General features: G+C 40.2%; 1 protein-coding gene across 1 annotated transcript in view; it reads left to right on the plus strand.

Annotated features, from left to right (window-relative positions):
- OSBPL11 (oxysterol binding protein like 11) overlaps positions 1-20,432 on the plus strand; it is a 38,763-nt gene extending 18,331 nt beyond the window's left edge. Inside the window, exons 6-13 of the mRNA XM_084209202.1 lie at positions 3,330-3,531; positions 7,285-7,430; positions 9,415-9,555; positions 11,563-12,061; positions 13,490-13,676; positions 16,202-16,384; positions 16,975-17,128; positions 18,514-20,432. Coding sequence (XP_084065328.1) covers positions 3,330-3,531; positions 7,285-7,430; positions 9,415-9,555; positions 11,563-12,061; positions 13,490-13,676; positions 16,202-16,384; positions 16,975-17,128; positions 18,514-18,591 — 1,590 coding nt within the window. The 3' untranslated portion in view covers positions 18,592-20,432. The remainder of the gene's footprint in view (positions 1-3,329; positions 3,532-7,284; positions 7,431-9,414; positions 9,556-11,562; positions 12,062-13,489; positions 13,677-16,201; positions 16,385-16,974; positions 17,129-18,513) is intronic.
- The last annotated feature ends 120 nt before the right edge of the window (positions 20,433-20,552 follow it).

The raw sequence follows: 20,552 nt of genomic DNA on the forward strand, positions 1-20,552 counted from the left end.
TAGAAGAATTGACTAAGCTGTGCTTGTATCTCTTATGGCCAGGGAGAAGTTGGTTATGATGGATATTTCAGAATGCTAATGCCATTTTCTGGTATGCTGATTCATTTAGACAAACTGAATAGGGATGGGTGTGACTGAACAGAGAGCAATTCAGATGCCTGGGTTTTTTTTCACCATATGTTCAGGTGTAGTGTATTTTGGAAGAAAAATCCAGAAATAATTACCTTTCCATCTTGACTGACAGAACAGACTGACTACTGGTTGATTTTAATTTGTGAATATATCCAGGGTAGAACTTGCCTATCTAAAGATAATGCATTGCAAACCTGTGTTACTTAGTGGTAGTATTGATGTTAATATGTATTTTAATGTTAACTGTAGTTAGTGTGGTATGACACATTTCTAGGCAAAAATAAATTTCTAATGGAGAGCTTTTTAATTTAGCAAATAAAGATACAGGAAGTGTGAATAGCTAGAAATTGAATTCAGACAAATTGGAATAGAAGAGTGCTGTATAATGTGAGCCTCATTAACCTTAAAATATGTGGCTGAGCACTGTGGTAAGTTCTCCAGTAACTGGGTGTTGCAGATACTTTCACTGGTATGGCATGCTGTCATTGTGCCTTGATTTATATCAGCTATTGAGGTGTAATTATTCAGGAGTTGACACAAGGTGACTGCCTCTTTAAACCTTGGAGTCTGTGAATCTCTCTCCACAGCAGATTGTTCTTGCAGATGTCTTGCAAAAGGGTAATTGCTACCATCCTGTTTTTATCCTCTTAGAGCACTAAAGTCTCCTATAGTGCTAATGCAGAGACATGTGAAGTGCTGCTAGGTACTCAGGAAAATAAAAATGTTTCAAAAATGGCTTTTTCACTTTTTGAATTTTCCAACACCATTATGGCATACAAAATTTCAGGGAGAAAAGAGGAGTATGTGTGAGCTGGAGCACTGAAGCAGTGGCTTGTATCCTGTAACTGGAATAAAGTGGAATGACTTTTCTTGGCATTGCAAAGAGCACAGGAAGCTATTCATGCTCTCTTGATTGCTACTGAATTTGGTGGCACAGCATGACTATTTATCAGCTTAAAAACTTTAGACTTGTTCAGATGAAGAATCCTCAAAAGTGCTGACTCTTCTGAGTGTTAGTTTGCTTGCCATTTTTAAGCTAAAATGCTTGTTGGAAACAATGCCTACTTTTTTGTAGATATAAGTAAAATACTGAAGGGCAGGTATGTGCCTGTTAGCCCTGAGCATGGTACAGCTTGAACACTTAGAAATTAATTTTGAAAAGCTGCGGGAAGAGCAACTTCTTTCAAAGACTATACTACAATTTGACCTTCTTTCATTTTCCCATGAATTGCACTATACCTGAGTCTCCCTTGGCAGTTCCTTTCCCTTTAACTGCCCCTTGTTCTTGGCTGACTATGTCATGATGCTGAAGTGGTTACTGTGCAAAGCAGGAGGTTTAAGAAGATCTTTTTGCTAACTTGCACTAAATGCAGGTGTCTGTGTGTTTGCAAATGAAAACAATGGCCTGTGTATTTTTCCAAGATTTTGAATTTTCAATCAGTGTGCTTTTCTTCTCCTGGCACTATTTTATTTTTCCAGAGCTGAGTGTATAATTAAGAAAAACCTTAAGACTGTTCAAAGTGTGTCCTTTGAAGGGGAAGATGTGCCTATTTGAACTTCATAGCTAAGCATAGCATGACTTGTCCTATTGTCTGGCCTGATCCTGGAACTGGAGAGCTTGGGGCCTGACACATGGTGAATTACTAACAGTAAAGGTCACCAGAAGGATTGTGGTGATTTGTCAATTCATTATCTGTGGGGTTTTTGTGGGAGTTTCTTCTTAAGCCAACACACTTTTTCAAAGTTGGGAAAAAACTGCACACAAAGGCTTTTATCACACTTGTGACTGGAGGAAAATGAGACATGTTGTGATAGCAGCTGGTGTGTTTGCATAGGCAAAGCTATCTATAACTAAATGTTTTAGTAGCTTTCTGCCCTGTTGCTCTTGGTATATGCTAAGGCTGACTCTGCACAGTTAACACCACTTTGAAAGAGCCACTAGTTTGTAAATTCACACATTTGAATGCTATGGAGCCAAGCCCTTAAAAGTTCCAAAGATCATGTACTATGAACTTGGATGAATACATGTTCCTTAAGTATTACACCGAATCTTAAAAGCAGTTCCTGGAAAGGATTGCAGGTGGTAGTACTGAAAAAAAAGTCAGTCAGATACTGCTAGGATTAGGAATTAAATAATTGGAATGAAAAAACTACCTAGTGCCATAGCAGTTAAATGCATCTTTCTTTAAAGGCTTTTTAAAGAAATTCTGCTGCTCTGCTAAATCAATCTGTCCTTACATTTACCTTCACTACCAGAACACATAATGATTGCAGGGCAGTGGTTGTTGTTCCTCCTCAGAAAGGGGACTAGCATGTGTAGGAGTTTGCTCTCATCCCTGATTTAAAATCAGGTAATATTTTGTTTCTGTGAGTATAAAGAGGAAAATGCTGCTTGATGGCTGGTAGGCTTTGCCCCTGTACCTCATGTGGGCAGATTCTGTGATTTAGGTGTGTGGAGTTCTGTGTGAAGGAGAAAAGGAGATAGTGGGGAAAACAAGGGGGAAAATGACAACAGGACAGGACAGCTGCAACTTGAACACAGAATGAAGGTGAAAATCCTGCTGGCTTTTCTTCCCTCCTTGCAAAGTAAATGCTGAGATGGTGATAATTAGTGTGGTGGTTTATGGTTTGAGCCAAAACCATAAACAGGTTTACAGATCTTTGTAAAGTACTGTACCTCTGTTTGCAGGGAGTGAAAAAAGCCTTGATACCCACAGACAGTAGACCGTATTCCAGACTGTGCAGAGCACAGAGCTTAATTACTTCTCACACAGAGTGCATGTGGGTGATGCCTTAGGATATTAGCTTTAATATTTTTCATATATTTGTAGTCCTGCTATTCCCCTCTCACCCCCATCCCTATAAACTAGGCATGAAAGTGTTTGATATTTACTGCAACAAGTGTCTTGTTCAAATTCATCTTTGTCTTTCTTTTTAAAAAGATATTGATATTTGATATTCTTTTGGTTGTTAATAAAGTGCCATGTATTTTTGTGAGCAGATTCACCATGCATTTAGTGACTGTAGTAGTAGTAGTTCTCATAGTCAAGAGAAAAAAGTACAGTTAATTTTACATATATCTGTTACCTTGTAGTTTTATTATTGTCCCAAAACCATTTGAGATCCTCTGTGTGCACAGCTGAACAGGTATCACACAACACTTCTACCACCTGATAAGTGACTGTTTTGTTTGACAGATGATGTCTCAGGCTGAGGGCCAGCAGAGAGACTTGATCAGGAGCATAGAATGCCTTCCTGCCTCCGGTCACCTTACATCCTTGGATCAAGACCTATTGATGCTCAAAGCAACTTCCATGGCAACCATGAACTGCTTAAATGACTGTTTCCATATTCTCCAGTTACAGCATGCTTCTCAACAAAAGGGATCCTTACCAGCAGGTGGGTATAGGTGCTCACAGAGTGCAGAACTCTGGAGCAAATATAAATCCCTTCCTTGCAGAAATGTTCGTTCCACTAACACATGGGCAAAGGAAACTGCTGACTGTCTGGTTTCTTGTGAATTTTTCTAGATTCCAGCTTGTGTTGGGTGGAACTCTGTGCATGTTGGATATATATTTTTTAATCATTTATTCTATCAGGAAGTCTGTGGCAGCAGCTGCACAGATGTAACATCTAATTGTTGTACAGAATAAACTACATAAGGCACCTGAACACTAAGGCTGCCCTTGGGATATAATTGTAATAGTGGAGGGGGAATTTGATGGCATTGCAGATTCTGCAATGTGTCCACTACATCTCTGCCAAATGTCATGCTTTTTAAATTATTTTTTTGCACACTGAATACCTGTTATTAGTATTACCATATGTGTAGCTTCCATTTCCAGTTAAACATTAAAACACAGAACTCTAAATTTGCACTGATTGTTACTAGTACTGTTTAAATATCAGTATTCTTGTTTTGAGTTACCACCTTAGTCTAAACCATGGTCTAAGGACACGTGTTGTATTCTATTCTGAGGCCAGATTGGACTTGTAAGTAATTGAAAATTGCTTAAAAGTTAGGAAAAATAGAAAATCTCTTCTAATAAACAACTGACTACCTCAACAAACAAACAAAAACGCGCTAAGCCCTACTGCTCATGGGTGTGGAATATGTGCATTCACAGGCAGCAGACAAATATGTTGCCATGTCTGCACAATTGATCACGTCAATGCAAGTAAGAGCTTAGTGGAATTGTTCTGCTGTTCTGCCTGATTCCTGTGCTGTGTATGGAATTGAATGTGGCTGTGGTTGTTTGTAAATTCTTCTGCATCTTATTGTGCCTTTTTTCATGTGTTTACTTTGTGGCTTTTTGTGAGGTTTATAGGATTTTCAAATGCTTCTCTTGCACAACAGATCAGTAGATTTAACAAAGGATCCACATAAATTGTCTCTCCCCTTATCTGTCCCGTATTCCTCACATATTTGTGGTGCCTGCTTTGCCTCGGCATATTATTTCTGAGCTGCAATTAATTTAGCTTCCAAGATGAAAAAAATGTAACACAAAAGTATTAAAGTGATATAAAAAGTGTTTGTGATTCTGAAATCACCAGAGGCATTAAAAGAGAATATGTGAATAGATTAAATTAAATTTTTTTGCTGTATTTCAGTTCAAAATTTCATTTTAAACCCAAAAAACTGGATGGCAACTCTTGAGATATTTCTCTGAACTCTGAACTTATGCTGAAAGAACTCTTCTATTCTCTGTGAATTTTTTCACTGTTGATGCATAACTGTGGGATATGCACATCAGAAATATTTTAGTTCTGGCATTTTCACATTTGCACTACTAAGGTGGTTTTTTGACTTGTATCTGGGGATGTAAGTAGGGTCCAATGACCACCGCTGTAATAACTTAAGAAGATAGTTTTGGTTTGGGTTTTTTTTGACAAGTGATGTAGGTTTTTAATTTTTTAAACCATGCAGGGAAAAGCTTTAATTCACTGGCTGCTATTCAGCTGGTATCTGCCTGTTATGGCTGAATCTAAAAATACTACTTGAACATGTCCAAATCTTGAAGATTTTCAGTGATATCCTGGGGAGATGGATGGAGAAGAGAGGATCAGCAGATTGGATGATGCATTACTGGGGCCAGAGTTAAAAAGAGACCATTAAAAGAATGCATGTGTCTTTCTGCAGCCTTCCATCTCCCCCCTGCTGTGGCCTTTCTCGAGACACTGTAATACATTTGTTCCTTTCCAGGATTGCCAAGAACTTTTAAAAATTATATATTTTTAAATCCATTTAGCTTAGATTTCTCCTCTTGACTAAGGAGGGATACTTCTGGTTCAACTGGTGGAGACAGACTTAAAAACCAAGGACTAGAAATACTGCAAGAGTGCCAGTTTGCTATAGATTGTTAAATGACAAAAAAAAAAAAAAACCCAACGAACAAACAAAAAAAGAAAGCAATCAGAAGACTGAAAATACTGCCCCAACACATCAAAGTGTGTTCTGAAATACAAACTTAAAGATGAACAAGAAAGTTCCACCTATTAGCTTTTGTGCAAGAGCAATTTGCAACTCTTGAAGAAAAATGTGGGAAGTGAAAACTCAAGAGGTCTACACTGTGCCAGAGAGGAAGTGCTGACAACTGCTTGAAAAGAAATTGGTGAAGACTAGGGGAGGAGGATGTCACAAGTAGGAGAATGGCTTGTGCCTATGCAAAATAGCTGAGAGCAGATTTGTATATGCTGTTCCAGTGGAAGAGAAGTCTTAAGGTGGTATCTCATCCATTCACAAGGATTAAGACACAGGTAGTAGCTCAAATCTTTCAAAAATACCCTCTTAACAGCAAAAAATAGACAGAAAACGTAATAAATAAGGTTGTTTTAGGTGTAGCTGATAGAAAATATTAAAGGGAGGCTGTTGGGTAAATTCAAGCTAATACAGAGGCAGAGTGTGGATGAAATGCAGCCTAGAACATGCAGTTAGAGATTAGCATGTTGAAAATTACAGCTTAGAAAGCAGATGTCATGGAGAGGTTTTTAAGACAAGGAAAACCTTTTCAAAAAGGTGTGATAGCATCTTCTGAGCATCTTATTTTTTGACTTCTTTGAAACTTCTCTTTAAATAGATTTAGTTTAGTGTGGTCAGGAATTCTTGTTTCTTATGATGTAGTGGATGTTGAAAATAAGCTGCCTGGCTGTGGAAAAGTTGTCTTGTCTCAAATAGCAAAGCTGGACTTTTTTCCTGTATTTTCCTGGTAGAAATGCTGCTGTTTATTTGAATTAAGCTTACTCTGCCTGTTTTGGTTGTGGATGTGACCTAGTTGCAGGTAACAGGGGTCTGGAAATAAAGGATTGTGTATCATATGGGAAGAGACAACAGACACCTTAGTATAGGTGTCTTAGTATAGCACAGGGAACTGCTCTCTGGTGGTAGAAATTCAGGTTTCCTGATAATTTCTGTGTTTGCAACCCAGCCAAGATGGTTTGTCAGTTTGTGTATTCTTCAGTAAAAACTGATTGGAATCACCTGTACATTTATTGCCCTTTGAAAAAGAATGGAACATTTGTATTATTAATGAGGAACCCGACCCGTTCTGATAAATTAACTGGGAGTAACTAGAGATGCTGGAATCATCAGGTGGGTAATAGCTTTCCAAGCCCTGCAGGTTTGGTATTTTCTTTTTTTTTTTTTTTTTGACAGCTATTATTTATTCAACAGTGTGTGCCTGCCTTCTCTGCAGCTGAGAAAAGACAAGCACCGTCTCCAGAGAAAACAGTGGCAGTAAAACTTCTGCTTTGGGTCTTTTTAGTCTATAACAGAGCTGGGTTTTAGAAGCTGATAAGTGGAAAGCTGTTTTTAATTTTGGTACCAGCTAAAGAGAAGTGTAAGGGCTGCTTAACATTCCCATGATACTGGGCTCCTCCTGTAGTGTCTGATTACACCTTTCATGACACCAACTAGTTTCTCCAGTCCAAGTTGCATGTATTACAGCTCGCCAATCCCAGTGTTTGTGCTAATGATCACCGAAGGTGGTGTCTCATTGCACCACCTTTGTTTAGTGGCTGCTGGAGGCATTGGCTGCAGGAGGAATTGGCTGCTTTTGGCTTATTCCACAAGAAACAGTTATATTGTTGGAAACTGCTATTTACTGACCTTGCAGAGGATGAGCAAGCTTCAGCGCAAACTTTCCTTTGCTTCAGGAACGACAATCAGTTGGTTGGAACCGAAGATCTCCCTGGCAAACCACTTCAAAAATGGAGCAGCTCAGAATTTCCCAGCAGAGATAAACAAGCCAGCATCTGTCAGAGAAGAGCAGTCCATTGCAGAGCCCTGCCAGCTAACAAGGGTAAGGTAATGTGACATCCCATTTCTGCGGGGAATTACTTGGAGGAATACCTGTAAATGTTTCAATCATATCATGTGGAAGTGATTTAACAACAGCTGTTCTCATACTTAGGGTTAGTTGTGTAGGAGGAGGAGTGAGGACTGTTGCAGTAAGTGAAACTCTCTACCTTGTTTATTCAACAAATTTTTGCTGGTTTATGTAACTTGTTGTCAAGTGAAGGGAGCCAATTGGGGTGATAGTGCAAGGCAATGAAATAGGGTTTTTGCACTTCATTATTTACTTGTTTTAGATAAACTGTGAGGGAATACTGCCTAAATAAAATTCGTGACACTCTCAAAATAGGCCCAAGAAGAACTGCCTAAGCAGACAAAAGACAAAATTGCTGGTCTTCAGCTATTTCATTTGCCTTGCTTTTCTAGGTCTTGTTGCATCTGTTTTTCTTAATCTGAGCAACTCGCATCATTTGACTGCAGGGTGGTTTAATGCATTTGAAATACAGTTACAGTCTGTATCATTTTCAGCTACAGTCTGTATCATTATAACTGACAAAATGGATTTGAATTGCAAAACACTGAAGTAAAAAACCAGCAGGGATTATGAAGAAGAACATGTTTTCCTAACTAAGCTAGAAAATCATAATTACATCCTCTTTATGCTAGTTGGTTTCACACAGTTGTTTGGCTGAGGCTGTGTAACTGTGAAAAGATAATGTGCTGGTTTATGTCTCTGCAATAGCACTGGGCTGTCTTAGAGCAAAATTGAAATGGAAAGGATTTTTTTCAATTGCGATAGTTTACAGATTTTTAAATGGGTCAGAGTAGTTTCTAATGAGTTAAAAAAAGAAAAGATGAAACAAAACTAGGAGCTTTCAACTAAATCACTTAATTCCTTCCTTTCAGTAATTAAGGCAGTCACAGTTTGAGTACTTAATGTATCTGAGATATGACAGGTGTTATGACTCCCTGTAGGTATTTTCAACTCCCTTACTTCTTGGAGCAGAACAGCGTAGCATTCTTGGAAAGGAGTCACCTATGTGATGCTGCACTTGTCATCAGGATTTGAGCCCTGTTTGAGGGCTTGGCCCCCTGTTTTTGGTGGCTGAGTATTGATAAACCTGCTTTGAGCCAGGGCAGCTGCTCCAGGACAAAGGCTTTGCTTAGGTCAAAGGCAAATTGCTGCCTTCCCATGGCATTCAGTGCCTGTCCCCTCTGCTTTTGCCTCCCTCCAGCTGTTTGTCCCAGGAGGATAAAGCTCAGAGTCCTAGGAATGCCAGCATCCCTCCTGCCTGAAGTGTTTGACTTTCTGCTTGCACCGTGGTGGTTGATAAAACAGCGCAGATGTAATTTCTAGTCTGCTTTAGTTACACAGACACAGGCACTTGCAGCGTGTGTGCAAGGAGTTTTGTTATTTTATTGACGCTGCTCCAAGTTACTTTTTTCTTTCACTGTTACATATTTGCACTCACTGCAACATGATAATGCTTGTGCAGCACAGCTTGTAGCTACCAGGCATGATGGTAGTCAGGGAACTCAGAACTACAGTCTGATACAGCCTTTGGGGTAGTGAGAGCAACACTGGAAAGGCTGAAGTGGTGTGGAGGTGTAGGGGGTTATTGAGGTGGTTGGAATTGCTGCTAGCTTTTGGTTTGCTGTTTCTGTGTATGTGTTACATGCTTGACATTCTGTGAACTCACAAAACTTACAGGAATTTCTTTTAAGCTTTTTTCCTTTTTTTCCATGACCCATATGAGAGAGGGTGAGAAATCTGAGCCTGAATCCTTCAGATGGAATCTGCATTGAGTTATCTTCATATCCATTCAAATTCTTCAGCTGTTTATCTTGGGAGTAGATTCCATTGTGTAGCTCTCTGCAGGGGTTTATTTAGTCTTTTTTCATACATAGGCGGTTAAATACAATATTAAGTCCTTTTTGAATACTGTCTGGTCAGTTATATCTTTGAGCAAAGTTTATGGCTTTTATTCCAGGAACCTGAAGAAATAAATCCAGATGAGGAGCTGGAGGATATCTGTGATGATAAGGAAGATGACCTAGGAGCAGTGGAAGAGCAGCGCAGCGTTATCTTGCATCTTTTGTCTCAGCTGAAACTTGGCATGGACTTAACAAGAGTAAGTAACTGAAGTGTGAAAATTGGCTGAAGTAAAAGTTGAAGGATCATTTAAAACTCAACCCCTGTATTGAACAGTATTGAGTTTAGTATGAAATTGTGGCCAGTAGCAACATCAGGTCCCATGATCTGGTGTCCCAGATTGAGACAGGTTTAAGTGAAATGGACTGACTCTGTCTTTTCTATTACCTTCTCTTTGTGTTTTCTACTGTGTTTCTGTTGCCTTTCCTGTAATGGCCTGTCTTCCTTATAGTGTTTGAACCTTAGTCTTTTCATGCTGTTTTTTTCAGCCTTCTCATATTTTTCTTTCTGCTTTCTTTCCATGATCTCTTTTCTATCTTGATAATGCTTTTTCACACAATTTGTATAACCCTACACCTGTGTCCATGCCGCTTCTGAAAAGAAGTTTTCTTTTGGTTCCCCCATCTCTCTTTTAGATGCCTGTTTGAGCCTCTTTCCTATTATTCTCATTTCTGTGTTTGCTCACAAGCAGGCAAGAACAAAGTTACGCTGGAGGGAATTGGATTTAACACTTGGGTGCAGATCTCAAAAGCAAGCAGCTTGGAAAAATTAACACTCAGGTGCTGTCAGACAACTTGGGCAGCAAATCTGGGAAAATCAGGCTGCTACCAGCTTATGTTCAATTCATTCTTGTAAAGACTTCTTGCCATAAGCACTAGGGACTTTGCAATAAAAAAAAAATGGATTTTACAGTAGCATGGAATGAGGAAAACACTCTATTTCAGAGTTATGGATTATGGGGTTTTTTTAAACCTATGTTTTTTGAGCACTAGCTACATAGCCCCTAGAAACACTTGTATTGTGCAGCATATATTTCACAACTTGGGAGGGAAAATGAAAAGATGGTTTGAACAGGCCCTGCTGTCTGTGGGTCAGACATAAACCCCTGCTGCTTAACGAGGATCTGATGAAGTCCCTCTCTCACTTACACTGAAGATTGGATTTAGGATATCTCTTGCTCTTAGTTGAAATAAATTGTTGAGCCCATCTCACAGTTGTGACTTTTGGCTGTGTACAGAGAAATGTGTGTATTTCAGAGGAGGCAAACACTGAAGTGGACAAACCTGACTTCAAAACAGGTAATGAAGTTGCTAGAATTGTACTTGACTCAATTATCAGGGTACTGAAGTGAAAAGCCACTTAATACTCAAGGTTAGTGTTGCAACAGCAGGGCAAGTGTATTCAGTTTAACCTGAATGTCTATTAAGTCTTATGTCTGTGCTTTTTCTCTTTGAAAAAGAGATTTAAATGTATTGTCTTGATCCCATGGTTGAGATACTCTGTGTTGCTGTTTACAACAATTAGTTATGTCAGTTATGTAGTTTAGCTCTGTGAGGCTCATTCCTACTGCAGAGAAGGAAAACAGTGATGATATCCACAGCCTTTCACCCTAGGGGGTTGTTCGTGGCTCAGAAAGGAGAGGGTTGCTGGTTTGTGTTGAATGTAATTGTGAAAGTGTAAAATACCTCTGCTCAGAGGCACAGGATCAACCCATCCTATGCTCCTTCTCATGGATGCTTGTCCTAGTTGCTGTGTGGAGAGAGATTCTGCAAGCTCTCCAGAGCTGGCATAGCTTCCCAGCTTTCCTCTCCATTAGACCATACCTTGCCTAACTTCTGCTCTGAACCTTCTTTGCTGTAGTTTGAGTTCCTTCGTGCTTGTTTTCTCTTTCACAGGTATATGGGGCACATTATCTCTTTGCAGCTCTTTCATGGTTTTGGGTATTTTTACCTGATGCTCAGTTCCTTTCAATCTCTTTAGTCCTACTTGTACTTGCTGGGCTTTTTTCTCCTTGTAAATTGCTTTTCTGGAACTTCAGATCACTGTATTTTGCTTGCATCTTACGAGAGGAACAAGAAAGTGCACTCTGAAAGTGCGGTGTCCCAAGCAGGACAGAATCCTCCTGCCAAGGACTTCTCTTATAAAACACCTGTCTCTGTTTTCCTTACTAGAGGCTTTTGGCTTATGGCTTTCCTTGTATTTTCAGGTGGTTCTTCCCACATTCATTCTAGAGAAGCGCTCGTTGCTGGAGATGTACGCGGACTTCATGTCGCACCCCGATCTCTTTGTGGCCATCACGAACGGCAGCAGCCCCGAGGAGAGGATGATCCGCTTCGTGGAGTATTACCTCACCTCCTTCCACGAGGGCCGCAAGGGAGCCATTGCCAAGAAGCCCTACAACCCCATCATCGGGGAGACCTTCCACTGCTCCTGGAGGATGCCCAAGAGCAGCGTGGCCACCGATGCTGGCACCAACTCCTCTGCTCACTCCCCCTCGGAGCAAGTCGCTCTGCCCAAAGATCCGGAAGGGCAAGCGGAGCCGGACTGTTACACGGTGAAATTCGTGGCTGAGCAAGTGTCCCATCATCCCCCTGTCTCAGGGTTTTATGCTGAGTGTGTGGAGAGGAACATGTGTGTCAATGCCCACGTCTGGACAAAAAGTAAATTCCTGGGGATGTCAATAGGAGTGACGATGGTTGGCGAGGGTAAGTGTAAATTCTGTCCTTTGTTCATTTTAGAAGGCTGTTAAAATACAGATTTGTTAGCAATGTTGGTATTGTTAAATAAAATTTTAACAATTTTGTTTGTTAAAATATCAAATTTTATGGCAAATTTTATATTATTTTTAAAAGATACAAGTTGTCACTGTATACAGCAAATTTTCATATGGGAGGAAAAAATAGAAAGGTTTATGCTTTGCCAAAAATCGGGATTATATTTGGAAATTAAATATTGCCTTTTAAGCCAAAGGTCAGTTGCTGTGATGTAAACTGATACTTACGAATTAATTTGCAGCAGACATTTGTTAGATGGAAGTGTTGTTGCATTTCTGTGTATTGCACTTAATATTCCTGTGCACATTTTGATTTTCTTTAAATAGAAATATTGGATCCTTTAGGGACAGAGAAGGGTAACTGCCCTCAAGTTGTAATTTTCCTTTAGTTATTAGTATTTACTGAACAAGATGAGACAGCCTCTCCCACTCTGTGTCCCCTGTGTATTCTGTCCAATACCTGGGGATTCCAGGCACTTCCATATAAACTACACTCTGGACAAGAGAATGACCAAGGGATTGCCAGAGTATCTGAAAGGTACATCTTTGGCTGTACAGCTGATTTCTGAAGTTGATATCTCTTTCTCAAATCAGAACTTTTTTCAGAATTTCCCATGTTGTTTGTGCTGATGCCGGACACCTAGGGGTACTGTGCTTTAGAGGTGTGGGCTGGGGCAGGCAGCAGTTAGATGTTGTCTGTTTTCTTGTAATTGTAAGAGGGAGACCTTGTCCTTCTGGTTTCTTTATAGGAATCAAACCAGCTAATCTTAAAACCAAAAGAAAAATTGTAGTATTTAATGAGATACTTGGCATTTCTTGCAAAGGTTGTTGTCAGGAAGGAGTTGGGTTTATCTTGGCAGAGAGGTGCAGTAAGGAGAATTGTCTCTGCTTCCTGCCTTCAGATTGAGTAAGGTGTATTATAGAAAGGGAAAGCAGGAGTATTAGCCTTCCTCAGGATCTGCAGTTCAGGAAATTCTTTTGTTGTTTCCTTTTGTCAGTGTAAGTCTTGTCTTGCTGTGCTCCAGAACCATCTGTAAGAGAGTGACCAGCCCTTATATGCACTACTGAAAAGTATGTGCATACCATGGGATTGTATTTTATGGAACAGTGTTATTGAGATAAATGTCTTTTTTCCAAAAGAGACTTAAATGCACATTACTCAAGTTAGTGCTTCCAGGAAAATGTTTGTATCTAGAATCTAATAAATGTCAGTCTTGTTTGAGTTTTTTAATTTTCTTTTTTTGTATGAGGGGCTATGAGGAAAAGTACCCAGATGTAATATTGACTATTTGTTTCAACAACTTGTTTGGCCTTTTCTGAAATGGTACTGGTTTACAAATTCTTGTATTTCTTCACACAGGTGTCTTACATCTCCTGGAACACGGGGAAGAATACACCTTCTCTCTGCCCTGTGCATATGCCCGCTCAATTTTAACTGTTCCTTGGGTAGAGCTGGGAGGAAAAGTCAACATTAACTGTGCAAAAACTGGGTATTCTGCAAGCATTAACTTTCATACCAAGCCCTTCTACGGTGGCAAGTTGCATCGGTGAGAACATTTTGTTTGTTTGAAATGAGACTGATCTCACTTTTGAAGAACTGAAGCTTACATGTAGTTCTGTTTCACTTGGTGCTATTTGAAAGTGACACATCATTTGAAGCTTTTTCCATGGCTCACAATGTATCTTCCACTTTGCAATAGCTACTCTTGTGTCATAAGAGATAAGTTAGAGGATGTACTTTTACTTCAGTGATTTAATTTGGAAACTGTTCTGTTATTTGTCTCTCTCAAGTTAGTCACAGATACAGAGGCTTTTTAAAGAGAGATCTGTTCAAGGTACTGTAACTATTGAAAATTTGACATGGTGATGATTGGACATTGCCAAAAGAATCTCTTGATGGGAAGCAGCAGTGTTGTCATGGTTACTCAGAGCGCACAGGAGTTGCTATGGCAATGGTATGGATTTTTTTGTAGAGTGACCCTTGTTCTTAGGCCTTAGCTGGATGTTTGCTCCTTGGTCCTGTATCTCTTTAGCTGGATGAAATAGAGGATAATGATAATGGACAGCTAGACATGTACCAGCCATGCCAAGATTACACATAAGTGCCAGCAGTTTTTTATCACAAGTACAGGTTCAGGCAGATACTGTGGTCTGCAGTGCTGGCAGTGGTTGTGTGTCAGAGCAATACAGAGAGTTTAATGGAGCAGTTCAGTACTGCACCTCAGTAGTGAGGGATATTACTTTGTTTACTTTCAGCTGAGAAGAGGCAGTAATTTTGAGAATGATATTAAAATACTGGATGTCAGTATTGTCTTGTTACAGCACAATGCTTGGAAAAAATCAAGCTGTTAAAGTTATGAAGAAGTAACTGCAGGGTCTGACCTCCTGTGGATTCAGGCTTTCAGAGATCTCTTGGGAGGAGGACAGGGAGCCCACCATGTGTAAGAGCTTTGGTGAGCTGTGGAAGTCACAGGATAAGAAGCAGCACAAAATTAAGGCTGCTTGCTTGTCAGCTGCTCTTTCTGCTGTTTTCAGTAATTGTTAGTGCTTCTTAACTTCCACAGAGAAAAAGATATTATAAATGTGCTTTTATTGCTCATGTTTTTTCCAACAAATCTTAAATTTTTGTAATGGAAAACTGTGTAAGCAGCATATACTTATCAATCTGGTTTTTTAAAGACATTTCTCATGAGGTTAATTTAGCTTTGAGCTGCTGGACCATGGTATGACAGAAGTCTTACCAGCTGCCTCCTGCTGTGAGCTGGCTGTGAGCCTTCCCTCCCTTGCCCTGGAGATTTCCTGCAGGTCTGCTTTGGCTGGCGTCCAGTATCCCTGTGCTGGGAGGTCTGACCTGTGATGCTCATTTCATTGCTTGAGAGATAAATTTCTCTATTTTGGTGCTACAGCTGGGGAGGATGGATAGGTGCAGGCACAGTGGGAAGTGACCAGTGTGTGTGGAAGAAGGGAAGTGGCACTTGTGTCCTGTACTCCCATTTGCTCTGGGTGTGGTACCATGCAAGGTGGGAGCACAGAAGTGCTGCTTTCCACTCTCTGGGATGCAGTAGTTCAAAGGACATCAGAGCAAGCTGATGTGTGCAAGTTAGCTGTCCTCAGCTGCACACAATGGAAGTGTGGAAGGAGATGTAGCCTGTGCTTTGTGTGAGCATGGGAGGGCTGGAAAGTGGTGAGTTTTAGAGGTTATGTACAGGTAACTGCAGTTTAATTGGAGCTAGAGATAGTGTCCTTTGTGAATGCCTCAAGTCTGGTTTGCATAGTGCACAGACCCTTTTATTTGTTTGTAGGAGAAAAGTTCTGTTTGAGACTGGCAATTTGCTTGCCAAGCAATGCTCAAAAACTGGGTCAGGATGAAGTGGATGTCAGGAGGTCTTTGTATAGGTTTTGAAGGTGAGAAGAAAAATATGCATCAGTGTGTGTAATTATGGTGATACTTGAGCATTATGCAACACTGTGAATGAAACACTGCACGTTAGAAAGGCATTTTCCTTATCTTGTTATTGGCAGAGGTTTCTGTGGAAGAGACAGGGAACAAAAGCAGTTCTCCTGATTCCTAGTTTCCTACCTTGCTTCTGCCTTTGTGTGTCTGCTGCTTGTGTGATCAGCGTGAAAATGAGACCACCTACATAAGGAGAAGGTTGAAATGTAAAGATGTGAGATGAAGTGCCAGCAGGTAGTGAGATATATTCTTGCTAGAAAGTTTAGTTTTAATTTTTTAAGTCTGAGCTATGTATCTGATGTAATACTTCAAGTGGAAATTATCAACTGCTTGTTCTATCAGCCTGTGTTAGTTTCTTTCTAATTTTCAATTTCCTCAAGAGGCTTGAAACAAGCTGAAGCCAAAAATGGAGTTTCCTGGGTAACATGGAGAGAACTAGAGCAGTGAGTGAAAGTCACTTTGCTCTTTGAGCTCCTCCCCACAAATGCAATTCAAATAACTAACCTTTTTCAAGGCAGTGTGCCAAGTTGGAAACTCATTCAGGATTGAGTGATTATGCAAGGAATAGTCCCCAGGTTTCTTCAGCCATGGCTTTTTAAAAATAAATTTCTCTCCTAGAGTCACAGGTGAAGTGAAGCAGAACGTGACGAACACGGTGGTGTGCAGAGTGCAGGGGGAGTGGAACAGTGTGCTTGAGTTCACCTACAGCAACGGGGAGACCAAATATGTGGACTTGACAAAGCTCTCCGTGACAAGAAAACGAGTCCGGCCCCTGGAGAAACAAGGCCCCTTTGAGTCTAGGTAGAGTATGTGTTTGCTCTTGTCTGACCCTTTTTGTCCTAAGCAGTCTGGTGAGTGCCTTAGGAAAAGCTGCAAATGTTGATTTGTGTATAGTGCATCCTCATTTTTTTATGTTTTCTAAAAATAAAAATCAAGAGAAAGTGCAAAACCCCAGTGCAGGCACATTATTGTTTATTTTTCCTCCTATTTATGAATAAAGGGGGTTTTTTTTGAGTTCACAAAGTGCTTACCAGAGAACAGAATCTCCCTATTAGTTTTGTTTTTACCCATCAGCTACACAGCAGGGCAGCTCCTGACATCCTCACAAGAAGCTGCTTGTTGAATAACACTTCCAATAGTGGCTTTAAAGGGTTTGCAAACAGACATTAGATTGGCACTGCCAGAACCTCAGAGCCCTTCCTACCTGCTCCCAGTTGCTGATGTAGGTCTAAGGCTTGGCTGTGAGCCCTCACCTGCACTGCAGTGCTCTGACCTGGGCTGGTTTGTCATGTGTAAGTGGAGAGAGTGCTCCTGTTCCACAGTGATCCTGCAGTTTGAGGTGGCTGCCTGGGAAGCCTTTGGAACAGTGCAGTTACCAGTTTATTTTGTAGGAGGCTGTGGCAGCATGTGACACAGTCTCTGCGGGATGGAGACATCGATAAGGCTACGGAGCACAAGCGAGCCCTGGAGGAACGGCAGAGGAACGAGGAGAGGCTGCGTGCTGAAACAGAAACACCTTGGTGTACCAAATACTTCCTTAAAGATGTAAGCTTCCAAGCAGTCACCTGCTATTGATGAGGGTAAAATCAGAGCTGTTATGCAAGCAGGGGCACGTGTGGGTCTGTGTCCCTTCAGAACAGAGTATTTGACCTTAGATTTTAGAGTTTAGCTTTGTGGGATCCATAGGAATAAGATGAAATAAGAATTCTAAGCCTGTAAAGGTGTGACTTCATTCTCCACTTTGTAAATGCTTGGATTTTTCATCAAAATGTTTTCCAGTTTTCTGGTCCCGTTTCTTTTACCAAGCACTTCCTCAATGGCACATGGAAAATAGCTTTGTGTATACACATGTGAGCAGACTGTAACAGTAAATCCATGAAAATAATCAGTAGTACTAATGTTGCTGAGGTTGTGTGTTTATGTACCCAACATATTATTGTTAGCAAGAAGGAATGCGAGTTCATTCTCAACTTACCACTTTTTTTGTTCTTCTACATTACATTTTGGATAGAGCTTATTTGTCCAGTGTCTTAACCTGTACTTCAGTAATATAGTAGTAATAATATAGTAAGGCTTGTAACAAGGGTAAGTGCAGCCTCCCCAGGAGGACTGGAGAATGCTGGTATGATAACTTTGGAATAGGCTTTTCTTGTGATCCATGTGATGAGACTTACTTGTGTAGAGACCTTTGCAACAGGAGAGTAAAATTAATGCTGCAGTAGTTTAGACTCTCCTTGAGTAAAATTAATGCTGCAGTAGTTTAGACTCTCCTTACAGTGAAAGCTTTATTTGTTACACTGCAGTAATGTAATTCCCCCTCGTCTTCCCATAGCTGTGATCTAATAAGGGTTTAGAGCATAGACTAAAAGGTTTCTTTCTCTTGGATGTATTCCAGGTTTGTTTTATCAAGTTCAGACTAGCTCCTGTGAAGGTTTTTGTTCTCTAAAGCTGTGTTAGTATGATTAGCTCAAAGTTAGATAGTTGTATTGTTAGTATTGTTAGATTTGCAAAAGATGAAATTCTGTTGCTAGTCCGGGATACAGATGTACTCAGAAAACATGTAAACATGATCCTGAGCACTGCATTTCCAGGTAAGCAGTTGGGCTCAGGTAGAGCTAATAATCCCGGGTAGCTGCCCCTCTGCTGGCTGCTTATTGGGCTTCTGAAGTAATTTGGATCCCACAGTTGAGAAGAGTGGCTTTTTGGCGGGGTGAATTACAAGTGCAGTCTGCTCCCAGAGGGCTGGGGGCTGGGAGGAGCCTGCACGTGTGCGAGCAGCCTGCAGTGCTGATCTCTGTGCCTCAGTCTGCAGGAGTTAGATACCAGCTCTGTCCCTCTGCTGTTCACAGCCATCAGTCTCATAGTTGTGTGAAGGCAGTTCTGCCAAGGCAGTGTCTTTATGATAACCATGCTTTCTCTTTAAATTGCAGGGAGATGGCTGGGTTTACCATAAACCCCTCTGGAAAACTGTCTCTGCCGCACAAACTCAACAAACAGACAGTAACTAGAAAAAAGCTGCTTTAAGATGAGTTTTCGGGTTTTCCTCTCCTTTTCCTCTGTCTCTCAGAACACAGTAATCACACTGAGTGTCCCCTTTTTATGTAATTGTGCAAGTTTAAATGAGCATAAAGAAATAACTATACTAGGGCACTTTAAAGCTATTTAAAAAAGGTAAAAATCCAAGTGGTAGAGACAAACCTGCCAGGTACATTCAACCAACTTGTTTTTTTGTATGATCCAAGAGATTTTATCTGCATTGTGTAAGATTCTTCCAAGCAGATCTGATTGCAAAAGCTGCCTGAGAGAAGAAGCCTGTTGGATTTTAGAGTGACATAGGAACTCTTTTGGAATCTGTGTCAAGCTCTTTAATCACTGAAACCTCCTCAGTACACATGTAGACAACAGCAACAGAAAATTGCTGCTTTTATGCCCAGTAATTAACCTTCTTGGCAAAAACTGGAAGGGTGTTTGGGAGATATGCCTGAAATCAGTATTAAGAAGCAACTGGATCATGACGACCTTTTCTTCGGAGAGAACGCGTGCATGCATTGGAGGAATATGGGATGTATGTAGAGACTACTTTTCTTTTTTATGGATTTATAAAAGCAATTAGAAGTGTAACCATGGAGAAATTTTTCCTCTGAAACGTTTTAATATACTTGAAATAGTTGACTTGAATTGGAAAAGTAATTTGAACACTTTTCAACTCTAATTTTATTAAATCTCTTTGAGTGACTGGTTTTTCTCAAGTTATAATATAATGAGATCTGGCCTGTTTTTTCTCCTCCAGCTTCTCTTCCTGAGGACTAAGGCTTTCAAAATGACCAGAAAACGTACAGTTTTGTATTTAAATTTCTCTGCCCATCTAATAGTTTCAGAGATGAAGTATCAGTGTTACAAACTGTCCTTTGAGTTGTTTTGTTTTTTCTCCTGTGGTGTTGTTCCGAACAAAGCAGTGAAATGTGACCTTGAATACATGGACTGTAGGTCCTGGTTTTTCATCTTTCCATAAAAAAACCCAAACAAACATCTGATTATGCTGAGGACTGAGTATTGATTTGAAACGCAATCAGATATCAGGAAACTGTATTCAGGTACAAACATCCTTTTTTTTTTTTTGTCCTTTTTATAACTATTTTATTGAAGTCTAAGAATTGCTGGCAATTAAGAATAGTACTTACTATGGCTTTCGTTATTGTTGTAACTACAAGCTACCTTAATTTTTCCAACAGTGGTGCCTTAATCTGTTTTTTCTTCTGATGTAGTCTTCCAATCAGTGTATATAACATTATCTGCCACTTCCCAGCCATGGCAATGGCTGCACCTGATCCAGCATCATAAAAACTCACAACTGTGTGATCTGGTAAGATGTTTTCCCTAGAGAAGATGCAATTGTAAGAATGCATCAGAAGGTTTAAATAACCATGTTAACTTTCAACACAAACTGAAAATCATGCAAAAAAATAAGAGTTGGGTTTATGCACAACTGTTTTGATCCTCTTGTACCTTTTTTTTTTTTTTTTGCTGTGAAATGCACTGAGATCTCAATGCAAGTCATAGTCCATTTGTGAGAAGGGGGGGGGGGATAATAAAGCTACAAAATGATTCATTTGTTTTGTCTGCTTTCCTAGAGATCAGGTGACCAGGAAAGAGTAGGTGGTTGTTTTCTTTCATGCTGGAGATCTGTCTGGGCTTTCTTTGGTCCCAAAAGTGGGATATTTTGGCACTGTGTGCTTGAGTGGTAACTATTCTCCAGCAGAAGAATGTTTTAGGCCCTACTTGTCTTGTTTGTGATATTCTATACAACCATCTTGTTGTGATAGTTTTGGATATCCATTGGGCATTTTCATGCTTAACTGGGAATAAAAATAAAAATTAAAATAGTGGGATTAGCTCCTCCTTGTTTCTGGGTCTGCGGCACATTTGGCTCCTCGGCCAATTCCAGGATTTGGAGTGGGAATTGTGGTGG

Source organism: Fringilla coelebs, assembly GCF_963513975.1.
Source record: "Fringilla coelebs genome assembly, chromosome: 7".
Taxonomy (NCBI): Eukaryota; Metazoa; Chordata; class Aves; order Passeriformes; family Fringillidae; genus Fringilla; species Fringilla coelebs.